The 14,879-nt window shown below is 45.4% G+C and overlaps 5 protein-coding genes across 5 annotated transcripts; 1 reads left to right on the forward strand and 4 right to left on the reverse strand.

Annotated features, from left to right (window-relative positions):
* Positions 1–1,243: 1,243 nt before the first annotated feature.
* PEX2_059850 (uncharacterized protein) lies at positions 1,244–1,951 on the reverse strand (the record flags this gene model as incomplete). The annotated part of the gene is made up of 1 exon (XM_016743258.1): positions 1,244–1,951. One exon carries the CDS (start codon positions 1,949–1,951, stop codon positions 1,244–1,246), a length of 708 nt encoding a protein of 235 aa, XP_016595980.1.
* Positions 1,952–4,769: 2,818 nt separating this feature from the next.
* PEX2_059860 (uncharacterized protein) lies at positions 4,770–5,513 on the reverse strand (the record flags this gene model as incomplete). Its single annotated transcript, XM_016743259.1, has 4 exons — positions 4,770–4,870; positions 4,937–5,064; positions 5,116–5,277; positions 5,338–5,513. The coding sequence occupies 4 exons, from the start codon at positions 5,511–5,513 to the stop codon at positions 4,770–4,772; spliced, it is 567 nt and encodes a 188-aa protein (XP_016595981.1).
* Positions 5,514–7,647: 2,134 nt separating this feature from the next.
* On the reverse strand, positions 7,648–8,420 carry PEX2_059870 (uncharacterized protein; the record flags this gene model as incomplete). Its single annotated transcript, XM_016743260.1, has 5 exons — positions 7,648–7,748; positions 7,809–7,936; positions 7,994–8,120; positions 8,178–8,206; positions 8,260–8,420. The coding sequence occupies 5 exons, from the start codon at positions 8,418–8,420 to the stop codon at positions 7,648–7,650; spliced, it is 546 nt and encodes a 181-aa protein (XP_016595982.1).
* A 1,733-nt stretch (positions 8,421–10,153) lies between these two features.
* On the reverse strand, positions 10,154–10,736 carry PEX2_059880 (Aldehyde dehydrogenase, N-terminal; the record flags this gene model as incomplete). Its single annotated transcript, XM_016743261.1, has 4 exons — positions 10,154–10,348; positions 10,400–10,445; positions 10,496–10,622; positions 10,676–10,736. The coding sequence occupies 4 exons, from the start codon at positions 10,734–10,736 to the stop codon at positions 10,154–10,156; spliced, it is 429 nt and encodes a 142-aa protein (XP_016595983.1).
* A 1,428-nt stretch (positions 10,737–12,164) lies between these two features.
* Positions 12,165–13,591, forward strand: PEX2_059890 (Glycoside hydrolase, superfamily; the record flags this gene model as incomplete). The annotated part of the gene is made up of 4 exons (XM_016743262.1): positions 12,165–12,503; positions 12,566–12,630; positions 12,688–12,785; positions 12,849–13,591. The coding sequence occupies 4 exons, from the start codon at positions 12,165–12,167 to the stop codon at positions 13,589–13,591; spliced, it is 1,245 nt and encodes a 414-aa protein (XP_016595984.1).
* Positions 13,592–14,879: the final 1,288 nt, after the last annotated feature.

Genomic DNA, 14,879 nt, shown 5'->3' on the forward strand with positions numbered 1-14,879 from the left:
GTCTGCCCCCGCCGCTGGCCATGCGCTCGCGCCCCCCGCCACCCCCCACAAGAAGAGGCGAGACCCCGCCGCGGCCTCTGCCGTTGCCACCACCGTGCGCACTGTCGGCCACGGTTTCAAAGAGGCTTGGGACTTTGTGAATCCCACCGCGCTTCCCCCGGCAGCATAAAGGGGTGTCGATTTGATGGCGTTCCTCGGTTGTTTTGACCGTTTTCTTCACTCCGAGAACCTTAGCGAGGTGAGCTGAATGAAAACGGATGTACCACATATATAGGGGATGGAGAGGGGTGTTTTTCAAGGCGTTCCTCTGGGGCTTTTTGACCGTTTTTGCTTCTCTCCGAGAACCTCAGCGAGGTGAGATGAAGGAAGAAAACTGGCGAAGATCTGTTTTTATGGCGTTCCTCTGGGGCTTTTTGGCCGTTTTTGCTTCTCTCCGAGAACCTCAGCGAGGTGAGATGAAGGAAGAAAACTGGTGAAGATGTGAGATGGAGGTGAGAGGAGGAGGGGGGGTTGTTTTTTTGTATTTTTACTTGTGTTTTGTTTTGTTTTGTTTTATTGTTGTTCTTGCTCTTTCTTTTGGTCAACTGGCCCTCTTCGGAGGTGAAGAATGTATACTGTCGGCGCCTCAGGGCACCTTGATTTTCCTACTAAACATGCATTTCACTGTTGACCGTACACAAGAATAGTTGGCCGCATATGCGGCGTTTTGTCTCCCCCCCCCCGGGTTTTGGTGTTGTAGCTACGGTATAGGCAGTGAAAACGGCTTAAACCGCGTGAGGGGGCTTTTGATGTCTTCTGCGCAGTCTTTTTCATAGTCTTTTATTATCATTTTTAATCGTCTTGTTTTTTTAATAGATATTTTGTCACCCTTCTCAGTTTCTTTGTGAAGTAGACCTCTCTATATGTAACCAGGGAACTCTTTGTCCAACAGAGTTAGATCTTGTGATAAACCCTCATTGGTCTACCATAATGATGGATTTTTAAAAAGAAGATTCCAAGTATTGAGTATCGGGCTTTTAGACTATGATATAAATCTTCTATCTCGCAGGATGAGGGAAGTGTTTTAAAAAATATGGTATTTGAATCTCAAATCAAACACTCAGAAACAACGCACACACCAAGCATATACATCCGCATGGATCGTTCAAGTTGGTACAAAGCAAGATAAACACGAATATTCAACAACCTTGCCATAATTTGATCACTCCAGAGACCCCCCCTCCACTTTACCACCAAGAACAAGCTAATGCTTCACAATTCTCTTCCAAAAGCTCCTGGGTGGCTTTGTAGGAGCATCATGAGTTGTCTTCGAAACATTGGCCATATCATGGGATTGAAGGCTTTGGCCAAGTTTATCATTGATCTTCTCCAACTTTTGCGAGAGCTCGAAGAACCGGCCATCAGAGCACGGAGAGTCACACGTGCAATCTCTAGCTTCCCCCTCCATTTGTTTGGTTCCCAAAGAGCGTTGAGAATTGTGTCCACAATCTCTGTCATAGCAGTCGGCGTGGCCCTTATGGTCCTGAGCCAGCTCGTGTCGGACCTGCCGGTTTGGAACGCCCCTTGAAGAAGCATAGGTCCGGTCGAACTCACTAACAGTGAGTCTTAACATAGCGGTATAGAGCTCAGTATTTCGAACAGTGCGTTCCTTGTAAACATTTGCCATCTCTTTAGATATTTGCATCCCCTCTGTATATAACCGATCCATCTCTAGAAAATACTCCGTAATCATAAGGTAATCAGTTTCGTCGGTGAGCTTCTTCTCTCCTAAGTCAAGGAGCTCTGTTGCCATATTACCTAGTCGTTGACATAATATCCGGCGAGTATGCTCGTTCTCGATAACAGAGGTAAGTACATCTTGACTTGGCTGGCAAGAATCGTACTGTGGAGGGCAGTCGTGACAGTAGGAGACTGTCTTCGATTCTTGGCTTTCAAAAGATAGTTCGGACATTTTCAGGGATGATTAAACGATTCTTGTATGTCTTGGAAGATTTTGTATCAGGGGGAAAATAGAAGGAGGAACATCTGGGACTGGGGTTTAAATGCTTCTCCTACCAGCCATCCGTCGCCTAATATGGAATCTAGAGCCATGGTAACCTACACTACCAAACTAATTCGAGCTCCGCTGACTAGAAAGGATATGTATAACTTTTTTATATATCCGCCTTCAAATTCGGTATATCCTCTATTTTCTATATACCAAAGAGATTAATATATTAGAACCTATAGAATTATTCTAGCCTCATTCTTACCTAAATAATGCTCTCCGAGGAATTCCCATGATTCCCAGTCAATTGTTCGATCAGTGGTTGGGGATGGTTTCTTTTGGGAAAGGTCGCCTCAAAAGCACTCATGAATTCGAGAAGCCGACCATCCTGTCCAAACTTTCCTAAAACAGCTAAGCCAAATGGCTTGCCATTGTAATCAGGATAACCTAGTGGTATGGTACCGATGGGAAAGCCTAAATGAGGCCTGAAAACCCAGAAGAGACGGTCCAAAGGGGCAAATCTAGCGGCAAACTCCTGAATGCACTTAGGTTGGCCAGAGCCGTGAAAATCAGTAGTTCGGATCTTCTCCAGAAGACAAACCGCTTCAGTTGGGCTGCAGATAATAAATACCTCCAGTGATGATCACGGAGTTCACCGATAAAGAAAGCTGGTGCTCGTGCATGACGTATCATCACTTACGTCCTCTCGCAACTGTCGCATGTTTCGCACGAAAGTGGCCACCCGAAGGCTCTTGTTCTTTCATAAACCGACTAGCCCAGCTAGTACCCTTCTTGTAGGCTTTGAAACTGAAGACCAATTTAGTTTGACTCTGCGTTAAGAACGATTTTGTGGTGAATTGCAAATCGATCGAGATGCCTGTTGTCTCCTTTTTGTGGCACGTTATCTTCATTGGGGGACACCTCTGGGGATGGGGCGGCTGATCGTCGTGTGCTTTCCGATTCAGAAGCGGCGGCAGGTATACCAGGAAGAGACTTTGAACGGCTGGAAAAGAAGTCTGCAAATTGATGTTGAAGCTGCCGCTTAAGCCCTTGGAAACGAGAAAATACCTATTTTTTGATATATCACCATTGTCTTCGCGCTCGTGGTGTATGGTTAGAATACTGAAAGGATGGCAGTTTTAGGAATGGGTAGAATTAGTAGGTAGCTATTCCATCTAAATAATTATGCGGAACGGGATAGAAGAACATGACTCCGGTCAAAGGATTTTGGCACCGTCGCCGAGGAGAAGCATGGGTGGTGATCTGTAAGAGCGAGTGGTATTCACTACTTCAACGCCTGTTGCGATGTAGCAATATTTGGAACGGAAATAACTGCATCACCACCTTTCTGTTCTTTCCACCCCGGGTTCACTTCAACCTCTCGTTCTCCGTTGTCGGCGTTTGGAGATACTCAATTGCAACTGATCCTTACAGCGTAGGTGAGTACAGTAAATGTGATATGACTGAACTGTTGACTTCAAATGTTGTTTATCGAGATAAATTCTCCAATTGACTTTCGGGGGATCGTTCGCCCACCTTGAAGAGTCCGCGTTATCTCCTTCCTGGCCTGCGCGGGCTTCTCGAAGGATTGTCACCCGGCTCTCCCACCTTCATTCTCACTTTATCGATAGCGTCACCCTTTCAACTCCGCATAGTTTTTCTTCCTTTCTTATAAATTACCTGGTACATACGACCATAGGATGTGGAAAACAGGGATTCCTGGCCTCTCAGCCGTACTTAAGTCACACGCCGGTGGCTTAGTAGTTGGGTGGGGGTGGCCACCAGCGAATCGTTGTATGTTTTCGGTTTTTTTAAAAAAAATTCCCAATAAATTGGCTGAGACTGAAATACACAAAAGGTGGTAGCGGATCAAATATTAAGTGTAAACATAAAATCTAGTATTCGACACTACGTTTTAGGTATCCCGATAATCCGTAGGAACTAATTTGTGGCCGTCCCTTCTGATCATTCACTATTACTATCGGATTCACCTCGCAGCACAGACTTGGCCTCTGTCATCTTCTTTGTCGGCTCTCTCTTAGAGTAGGATAGTTCTGAGAGCTTGTCTCTTCTCTCCTTCTCTGGCCCTTTCGCATTGTGAGCGATACAGTCCATTCTAGATGGTGTTTCATGATTGATATGTGGCACATAGTCTGAAGTAATCTCAGAATATCTTCTGATAGGAGCGTCAGCCCATAGCCATATAAATTGCATTGAAACACTCGACTAAGACATTATGGCAGAAATCTGTGGTGTGAGGATATATAGCACAATTTAGTGGTATATAACTAGCTAGAATGACAAAAACGATAATTTCAACGGACAATTTGACTGAGTAGACTATGCGCTTTTGTGTGGGAATCGCCAATTGGTGATTATATGAGTTTCAAGGTAAAATACCCTTCAACTATGTATTCCACTATGGTATTCGACATATAATTAACAGGTGACGGTGATCCAACACATAGTTGGAATAGCATTAATGCAGCTATCAATAAGAGATGGATTTCTGCATTAGGTCGTCGTGTACTAGCCAATGAAGTTTCACCGCGAAAAGAAAATTGTCCATCAGGTAGAAGCAAAGTTCCAATAAATTCATTCGTCCTAGATGTCTTCCCGATTTCATCTTGCTTCAACATTCCCCTTCGTATGACAAGCTCTCCGGGGGACATAATCAACCTCCCATCCCCACAACCTCGGAGCCTCCCCGGCTTCCCTCTTAAACAAAAAGCCCACCACTAGACTAGGTACGGACTCAACAGCAGTAGTAAACAGCCACTGTCTAGATAGGAGTAACATCCACCCAAAACCTGGTATCATCAGATTTATAAGCTGAGTTGCTATCAATCTGCTCCTGGATCCAATACACGGCATTCTTATAATCTATATATGACGTGTTAGTTTTCCTATATGGTAAAACAATAACCACTGGGATAGAAATAAGCATACTGTTGATATCGGCTGTATTAGGATTTGCAAGCCCGCTTGCACCATTACGGTGCCCCGCGAACCATTTATCTACCCCATAATATTCCTGGCAGTCCCAGCGAGAGGCAACATCTGCGTAGACGTTATTACTAGGCCCGTTAGTAGATTCGTCTTATTAATATAAAATAATGAAGATATACTTAAGTAGAGCTCCATTATTCCATGAGCTCTCCGGTTGGCCCGCCAGTCCGTATCGGGTTGCACACACTCGAAGCATTCCCCAGTTCTGCTTAAAAAGACCAAAATTGGCTGCGTCTTGAGTCTTTCCGTCACCGTAGGTATAATCGGTTGTCATTGTTTCACTATACCCATTATTAGTTTGTATCTAAAAGTATAAGCCTCTGAGGGAGATAGGTATTTACGTTTCAAGCATAGCGATAGCAAGGTCTAGAGTATTACCGCCGGCATTTAGAATGGATTGCTTGCGCGAGCTAATACCGGAGACAGTCTCAGAACCGCGGTCTGCTCTCTTAGTGAGGTCGTTTGCAAGAGTCCCCAAGACAGACAGAAAGGTAAGAATAAAAATAGTAGCTTTCATCGCTAGAGTTGATTCTGAAATAGTGCAACAAGGCTAGCTTAAGATAGTTGATATTCAGTCCAGTTATATGGGCGATTGTTGATTCATTAAATGTGAGCATGATGCCTTTTATAATCCCCTGCAAACTTAGAATTGACCGTTATAGGCACCGGTAACGGCCGTGCCATATCTATCATCCCGTTCCCTTTCTAGAATCCGGAGCCCGGAGCTGCTCCGGGTTGCTTACTTCTGTCCTGGTGTCATCATATTAGCCAAAATCGTCCTCAAGTCGATTAAGCGTTGTGTTTACCATCCCGTGCCCTTTCTGGACTCCGGAGTCCAGAGCTAGTTGTTTCACTCGGTAAATCAATGTTTATCGCTTCCGAAAAAAGCCGCAATCCCGGCGTTCAGTAAACACCTCATTCAATACGAAATCAGCAGAGAGCTCGGAGTGTGGTCTCTGGCCGAGGATAGACTAGCTACGGTACCTGTCGTCTTAGTTTCAACAACTAAACACAGCTCGTTTTGACAACTTCACCAACGGCATGTGCCACATAGTCGATGTCATCCTCATCCAGTTCACATACACTCATCCGATCCGAGGGCAACAGATAGATATGAAACTACTTTTGAAGTCGAGAAACCTGCTCCTCAGTCAAACCTGTATAGCTGAATATCCCAATTTGCTTCTCAACATGTGACCAATCCCGCAGCGTCTCCTTCTCCAGCCTTTGCCTGAGCAAAGCCCTCATCCTCTGGATCCGTGAGCTCATTGTATCCAAGTCTGCTTCTACTGAGCCCTCAGGCCCTGATCCCCAAGGACAGTCTCAACAATACTCGCCCCAAAGCGCGGTGGATTGGAATATTACGCTCTCGAAATCAACATCAATTCAGACAGTGCACTCTGCGACGAAAGATGCCGTGGTACAACTAAATGCAGGGTGCCAACACGCTCACTGCACAGACCAAAGTTCTTCGAGAACGACTGCACGACACACAGGCCCGGATGCGTCTCCGATGCGAGAACATTATCTACGAAATGGCGACCCGCCCACGCATCGCCATTGACGTGAAGCCCTGGTATGCACTGTCAAAGATGGTGAAGAGATTCTTCCGCTAGACGAGGGCAGAGACTTCTGTCCCCTGGGACTTTGATAAGTCCACGCCGGTGGGGTTGTGCGCGCAGGCTTGTAGGATGACGACATCAGTGGGTTCAGCATGGTCTAGGGCATCCATCATCCCGGTTATATCAACTTCTCTAGTGGCATTGGAGTAGTATGGAATATGGACACTCTACAACCGGAACACCGGTCATCTCCCAGATAGACTTGTGATTGATCCACCTTGGGGAAGTGATGAAGACGCGATTGGGGCGGAGGTGACGGGCCAGGAATGTGGCTGCGACATGGTTTGCACATGTGCCGGAAATTGTTTGAATCGATGCTGTGTTGCCTTGAAGACTGGGTGCAATGGGTCCGAAGACAAGGTCCTTTGCCAGGTTGGTGAAGGTCGGCGAGCCTGCTATACCCAGGTATTCGTGGGTGGTTTCGCTGGGGTGTTCCTTTGCCTATACTAGTTTTCAGTTATTGTTTTACTCTGCAAAGTGATATTTGACGCTTGGAAAGATCCAGGGGTGTCTATTCTCGTTTGCGATATGCTCCGGCGGTCAGTGAGACTTTCTTTGGGTGAGGGTCTGCTTCAAAGTCGGCCATCAGACCGAACGCAATGTCCAATGGGGCAATCGGGACTTAAAGATATCGCTTCACCATTTTTGGGCTTGATGGTGTCCTTCAACCTGGTGGCCCTGTTGAAGGTGGGGTTGACTAGGTTGCACTCTAGAGCCGAAAAAGCGCGTTGATAGCTGGGTGAACCTAAATAGGATTAATAGGATGATCTGTTTAAAAAAATGACGTACATGACGCAATCTGTGCAGAAACAGTAAGGGTTTGGTAGTAGGAGTGTATTCGTATGAAAATTTCATAACTAAGTCTACTATCTCAGTAAGAGGGCGAATAGAATAGAATAGAGAGTAGATGAACTAAAAGAATGCGCTCCCGAGGGATGTGTGACGGCTGTGAAGCACACCACGTGGCACAAAGCGCATAGTCTTATTCCGAGATGTGTGGCTATTTGTCTGCCATCAGATGTCATTTGTTTAGATAGGCACGACATCAACCCAGAAGCGAGTGTCGTCGCTCTGGTACTTGTCGTCACTCTCGATCTGCTGTTGAATCCATGACACGCCATTGATGTACGCTGTCGATAAAGTCAGTAAAAAAATTCGTGAAATAGGGGATCAGATCAGATGAAACCCACTTTGGATATCAGCTGTGCCCGGGTTATTCACACCCGATTCTCCATTGCGGTGACCACTGAACCAAGTTTCATATCCGAAGTGGTTCTCGCCGTCGTGGCGAGCTTGAATGTCCTTTTTCAGGTCCGAACTAGCACTCGAGCATTAGTTTGATATACCTCGGCTTATCGGCTAGTCCAAAACTTACTTCAGAATAGCACCATTAGAGACCTGCGCTACAGTCTGACCTAGGAATTCAGATGCAGAATTTCTCAGCATGTACCAGTTTTGTTTAAACACGCCGAAATTCGTGCTATCGCCTGACTTTCCATCACCTATAAGTACGGATGTTAGCACTATAGGTAGTTTTGCTGGCCAACTATTAGACATACCATAAGTGTAGTCCGTGGTCATGGTGTTACTAGTAGTCGTAAGCTAGATTGTTAGGAACGGATACCAAACAAGTAGACTTACGTCTCCAGCATAGCAATAGCCATATCGCGAGTGTTACCACCAGCATCCAAGATCGCCTTCTTACGAGCCCCTATTCCAGGACTGGTATAGCTGCCTCGATCGGCCGCGGAAACTACCGCAGCCATAAGAGCCAAAGGGCCAAAAAGAGAGAGAAGCTGCATCTTTTACCAAGGCAAAGAAGAATAAATTGTTTGCTGGTCAATTTGGTCGGTAGGTTTGTGATACTCTGAAAACTTCGATACTAACAGCTTCCTTTTATAATGGTGACTCGATACTACAGACACTACAATATCTAAGATAACAGGACCATATGATACTGCTGTAACCTCATCCCGTGTAAAATTTGGAAAAGATCATCTTCATGTCTCACTTTGTACTCCGTTTATTCCGTGCGTATTTTTCTACATTAGACTGGTATAGTTTCAGGTACAACAGTAGTCTCAGACTTCCACCAACAGCTCAAAGGAGACGAACATACTCTCACAGTTTCACAATTGAAAAGAGAAGTAATTAATAAGAGTCAAAGATGGACTTCAGACATTTATCAGACTATATAGATAATTGATATGGCAAAGGGACAAGGCGCTAGACTAAATGGTATCATTTAGAATTGTTTTCTTGAGTTGGTAATGCGGTGTAGATCTGCTCTTTAACGGCACATTGGTGGCACTCTGGCGGAGCCTCTTCGAAGCTACACTAGGATGTTTTGAGGTGGGCGGCGCGCATGTGAAATACGTTAGAGTTCTTACATGCCATTTTGAACATACAATTTTATACGGTTAGATTTCTGTCACAAACTTATGGAAGGTTTTAAGACTAGTAGAATATTATGTAGCCAAGGAGGTGTGGGGCACGGGATGTGGAAACTTTGGTGTCACTGTGGAGTATAAATAGCAGAGCTGAGAAAGCGAATACGGGTGGGTCTACCAATACCAACCAAGTACATAGCAGGCTTGAATTTCAATATTTCATATAGCGTTTGTATCTGCTATTCATGTCATGCATTTGTCCTAGATCTCAAGTGCATCTACTCATAGGATGAAAAAGCTCGTTTTCATATATAGCGAGACATCCAGTATTTCACCCCCGAAACTAGAGATGTTAGGAAGGCTACGCAAGAAAGATTGATGACGAAAGACTGTGTTGCGTCACGAGCGAAGTGAAGATGGATGCTCGCTGTGGACATCCACCATAATAATTTTAAATGTACCTACAACACTCAAACCCGTGTCGCGCTTTTGCCGCACCCCGCGCCCTCCGGTATGTGCGTCCCGTTACTCTCCAGTGCGTCCTTACTCTCCAACCAGAAATGGCGTCGGCTTAACGCCCACGAGCTTCATACTCTTGCTGAGGCTGACTTCAACCAGGTGAGCTACGACACCCGCCTCGGCGCAGGCATCATCATACAGCCTTCATCACCAATACGATTCCCGCCACATAGCATTTCGGCTTCGCTCTTTCCGTCTTCAATATAAGTCAAGACCCGATCCATCAGGTCTTTATTCACAAGAGGGCCGAATAATGTGGAGGAAGACATTGGATCCCCAACCCTGGTTCGAGCCTCTTCGAACTAACGTTTTAGAGCCTCTATGAAAGTTGGGGCTATATCCTCCTCAACATAGACCCTGGAAGTCGCTTAAAAATTTATCAGTCTGCACCCACCGAACCCAAAGAGCTACACTTACCAACGCAGACTTGGCCGGTATTAGCGAGAAACCCAAATGAGCAACTATCTTTTGAGTCAGCCCAGGCCAATTAGAGCGCACAGTATAGGTGTAGGAGATACTTGCCAGGTCAATGCCGTCTCAATATGAGCTTCCTTGAATACTATAGCCGGCGACTTTCCGCCCAATTCCAGGACACACTGCTTGAGGTCGCTTTTAACTGCAGCTTCTTAGACCTTACGGCCAGCATTCACCGATCCCGTGAAGTTAATACAGGCGATATACATATAGGAAGCAAGTAGTTTTCCTGTCTCAACCGCACCCAAGACGAAATTTATAACTCCCGGTGGAAAGCCAGCCTCATAGACTGACCGGCCAAGTGCCAGCGCACCAAAAGGTGCTTTTTCAGAGGCTTTGAAGATACACTGCAGACAAAGTCAGCCAGGCAGTCGAGCGCGGTCTGCAAGGGCTTTTACCGTATTCCCAGCAGCGAGTACGGGTCCCAATTTCAAGGCCACATACCTAATCAACACAATGAGCAATAGCTAACTTCCATCAAGGTGTATACTTACAAAAAGGTCGCGTTAAACGAAGCAAGGGAAGCGCAAACACCTAGAGGTTCATATGTCACAATCTCGTAAACGCCATCCTCTGCTGGATACAACTCACCAGAAATCTTATCTGCATAGCCGGCATAATCTGGACCGCATAAGCACTTTAGTTAGCTCTCCATTGGTGTGGGAACAACTCACAGCGGAGGTACTTCGAGACTAGCGACATCATGAATTCCATGCCAGCCTTAGGAACCCCCATAGCTATGGTCTCCAATTGAAGGAGAGAGTCTGCATCATCTTCGATAAGGTCTGCTAGACGGAACAGGCACTTCACCCTCTATTGTCTAGTAAAGCTCCTCCAGGGGCCAATCTGGAATACAGTATTAGCTGAGCTGCTGCTACAACAGCGTTGATGTCTTCTTCTCCGGCAACTTGGAGGTCGGTGGTAATTGTTAAGCCATCTATCGGGTTACAGACAGCCAACATCGCCTCAGAACGAGAGTGGACATACAGTGAAAGCCAATATATCAGAGAGCCCTAGGTATAACAGTACCAATAGATTGGAAATATATTACCTCATTGTTAATAAACAATCTTGTTTCGATTTGCGACATATTTAATGTAGTAATATGGATTTACGCACGATCTTTTAGATAGAGAGAACAAAATGAACACATAGAACTTGAGTGTAGCCTGTCTTATCAAGGCACCAATTGTTGCTAGGAATGGTAGGCTATAGGCTGCCCCATAGGGTATCAAGTAGTGCCCCACTTGTAAGTCTGTTCCGCAACACCCTGGTGTCAAATTATAGCGCAAAAGAGGGTTTAGACACCGTTACGTATTTTTAGGGCCCAGCGTCGACTTCTGTATGGCTGGGGGCTCACCCTGGAGCATACGGGGCTCCGCCAATGGTTTTCATGTGACTTTCAGAGCTATCCCGTCCTCTCTACCTTCTCTTCACGTAAATACAGACTTTTCCAGAGCCCTTTTTCGCTCAGAAGATCTCTTGATTTCTCTGTCCCTCAGGTGTGTTCAGATATTTAGAATACCAGGGTGTTATTGAACTCTCACGTCGTATTCGTACAGGTGGAGGCGCGGCCGACAATCGCTACTTTAGCTTCGATATCACGAGCTTCCCTGCTTTATAAGTTTGTAAAGGACCTTCCGTGTTCAATTTGGAAATCATATCGCGAAAATATACCACATACTCAATTGATATCAACCTAAATGCCATATGATGTTTCATGTTGAGAATTTCATTTGCCTAGAGTTTTATTTTCGGCCACTACACCCAAGACTGGTTAGCTGATTCTGCAAGTGAAGCTTGAACCAATGGCTTTGGGGAAATTCGACCGTTTGATTCGGCCCCTTGGGTGGTGAAGAGACCCACCATCTAGAAGGGAACCGGCATCCCGGGCCGAGTAACCTCCAAAGTGAAACCACTCCGTGTTCTGCCTTGGATTCTTTGTAAGTCAACTCCGTACGGAGTATAACAAGCGCTATTCGAGGTCTCTGAGCCGAGTATGGCTATATAAAAGACGGCTTCCGTAGGGTTTATTCGTGCTTTGTGTATACGTTCATTCTCTTTCATTCAAACTTCAAGGCTGGTCTTTGGATTTTCACTCTCTTACTTTGATTCCATCACATTCTTTTTCGTCAAGCTCGATACTCTCTTTTACACTTCGCAATGAAGTTCAGCAACATTGTTTTGGCTGCCAGCGCTGCTGCCGTGGCCTACGCACACCCCCTAGGAAAAGACACTGTTCCTACCGAGCAGCGCGCTAATCTTGAGAAGCGTGCTAATGGGTTCACTTGGTTTGGTGTGAGCGAGTCTGGTGCTGAATTCGCCACCAGCAAAATTCCCGGTACTGCGGGCCAAGATTACTCCTGGCCTAAGACTTCCGAGGTTCAGATCCTAAGAGATGCCGGCATGAACATCTTCCGTGTGCCCTTCTTAATGGAGCGTCTGGTGCAAAATGGCATTGCCGGTAGCCTGGATGCCACTTACCTGGCTGGCCTTAAGTCTGTACGTGATATCTCTCGTGGTCATTGATTTTCCCCTAGAGGTCTAATTGTTCCGTTCTATAGACTGTCAAGTTTGTGACCGATAGCGGTGCCTATGTCGTTATTGATCCTCATAACTATGGAAGATAGTAAGTATACTAAAACTTGAGCTTCCTGTGTTTGTTTCATACTAATACTCTACATAGCCATGGCAATATCATCACCTCGACCTCCGATTTCAAGACCTTCTGGAAGACCGTGGCTGCGGAATTTCGCTCTAACGAGAAGGTTATCTTCGATACCAGTAAGCTATTACCCGATCGTAAAACTTGAACTATTGAATCTTTTATTAATATCGTCCCCCTAGACAACGAGTACCATAATATCGACCAGACCCTAGTCCTAAACTTAAACCAGGCTGCAATTGACGGAATCCGTGCCGCTGGCGCTACTAGCCAGTATATCTTTGTCGAAGGTAACGGCTACAGTGGTGCCTGGTCTTGGACCACCGACAACGATAACCTTAAGGCCCTTACCGACCCCCATAATAAGATCGTCTACGAGATGCACCAGTACCTTGACACCGATAGTTCCGGTACCTCCGAGTCTTGCGTCAGTGCCACTATCGGCAAGGAGCGTCTCCAGTCTGCCACCGCCTGGTTGAAGAGCAATAACAAGAAGGGCTTCCTTGGCGAGTTCGCTGGCGGCGTGAACTCTAACTGTGAAGCTACTGTCGAAGATATGCTCTCCTACCTATCTGAGAACAGCGATGTCTGGACAGGTGCCGAGTGGTGGGCTGCAGGTCCTATATGGGGATCTTACATGTATAGCTTGGAGCCAAAAAGCGGCCCTGCTTACTCGACCTACTTGCCCATCCTCAAGAAGTACTTCGTCAGTGGCACTGCCTCTACCCCGTCGTCGTCGTCGTCTTCTTCTTCGTCTGCCCCCACTAAGACCACCGCCAAGCCCAACACCGCCAAGCCCGACACTACTGGAGAGGCCTCTAAGCACTACGGCCAGTGCGGTGGCATGTACTGGACTGGCTCCACTGCTTGTGAGAGTGGTACCACCTGCTCTAAGCAGAACCCTTACTACTCCCAGTGCCTTTGAAAGGTGGTCTCGTACGGATCAAGACAGAAGCTACAGGGGGGATTTCATCAATATTGTGGATTGGTGTGAGCTTTTTCTTTAAGTGTTGACTGTCCGAGTATATAGATCAAAACCGGGTACCTTCACCCGGGATATCCACGGACCGGCACTATGGACAATACCATACAAGAGTGTGTATTTCAGTTAGTCATTATGTCTACCCAGATTGGTCGAATAGTAGATTTTCTGTCATTTTGCTCGTTGGAGAAATACATATCATTTGATCTATACCATCCATTTATCGTACCACAGATTTTTGTCAATTATGAGCATGGAACCGATCCAAATAAATCTATATTGTTAGATATATAGGTGACTGACCACATTCGACATGTTGTTATATATTTTTTTGGTTTCAAACCGAGACTCATGATGAGGGGAAGAAACGGTGAGGCGGTTTATGCACGCAAGTGCAGGGTAGTTTGTGGTCGTCAATAACGCGAGTCGTGGCAAGCAGATGCAGAATGTTATATAGACCCTTTACTCCTCCCAGCGAATTTCTATACAAACTGTCTTATTACCTCCGGCTAAGTAAGATTCTGTTCTTGCCCAAGCTTTACTAATAAAGCTATTTCTTCTATAGAATACGATAATCCTTTTCTCGAATAAGGGGTATATTACGTATTAACTAGTTCGGTAATTGGGCTTAGCTAGTTATAGTCGTATATAATATCTAAATCTTAGTTTATAGTGTATCTTAATAAAGTAGTATCTATACTAGAGATATTGAGATTATATAATATAGCGTTAGGTAAGATGACGTTCCTAGAGTGCTTAATTCTTAGCAAGTACGTTATGTGACATGTCTAGATATAAGTGAAAACGCCTTAAAATGTACAGATCGACATTTATATGTATAGCCTTTGAAAAAAGGGGGTAAAAAGCATACTTCGTGCAAGACACTCTTCTATATATGATCAGAGATAAAATCTATCTTTTTTTGTCATACCTAAGTGTATCTTATAAATCCGCGTGGTTCCGATTTAGATCTATCTGCCTCGGTGATATTAGTGGGATGATAAGGGATTCACTAATATACCCCTCTCTTGACTCACACCCAATGAAGTTCATAATGGCTAGACTTGCTCCATTGGGAAAGAATTCTATATCATGATATAGTAGTGGGCTTGATAACATACCTATCAAAGTTACCATTCAAAGACGGACAATTTACAAATCCCAGACATTAGATTTCCCCGCTCAGTTATACAAACCATCGTACACATCATCCCATGGACTTTTGAACAAA

The sequence above is a fragment of the Penicillium expansum genome (assembly GCF_000769745.1).
Source record: "Penicillium expansum strain MD-8 chromosome Unknown contig192, whole genome shotgun sequence".
Lineage (NCBI taxonomy): Eukaryota > Fungi > Ascomycota > Eurotiomycetes > Eurotiales > Aspergillaceae > Penicillium > Penicillium expansum.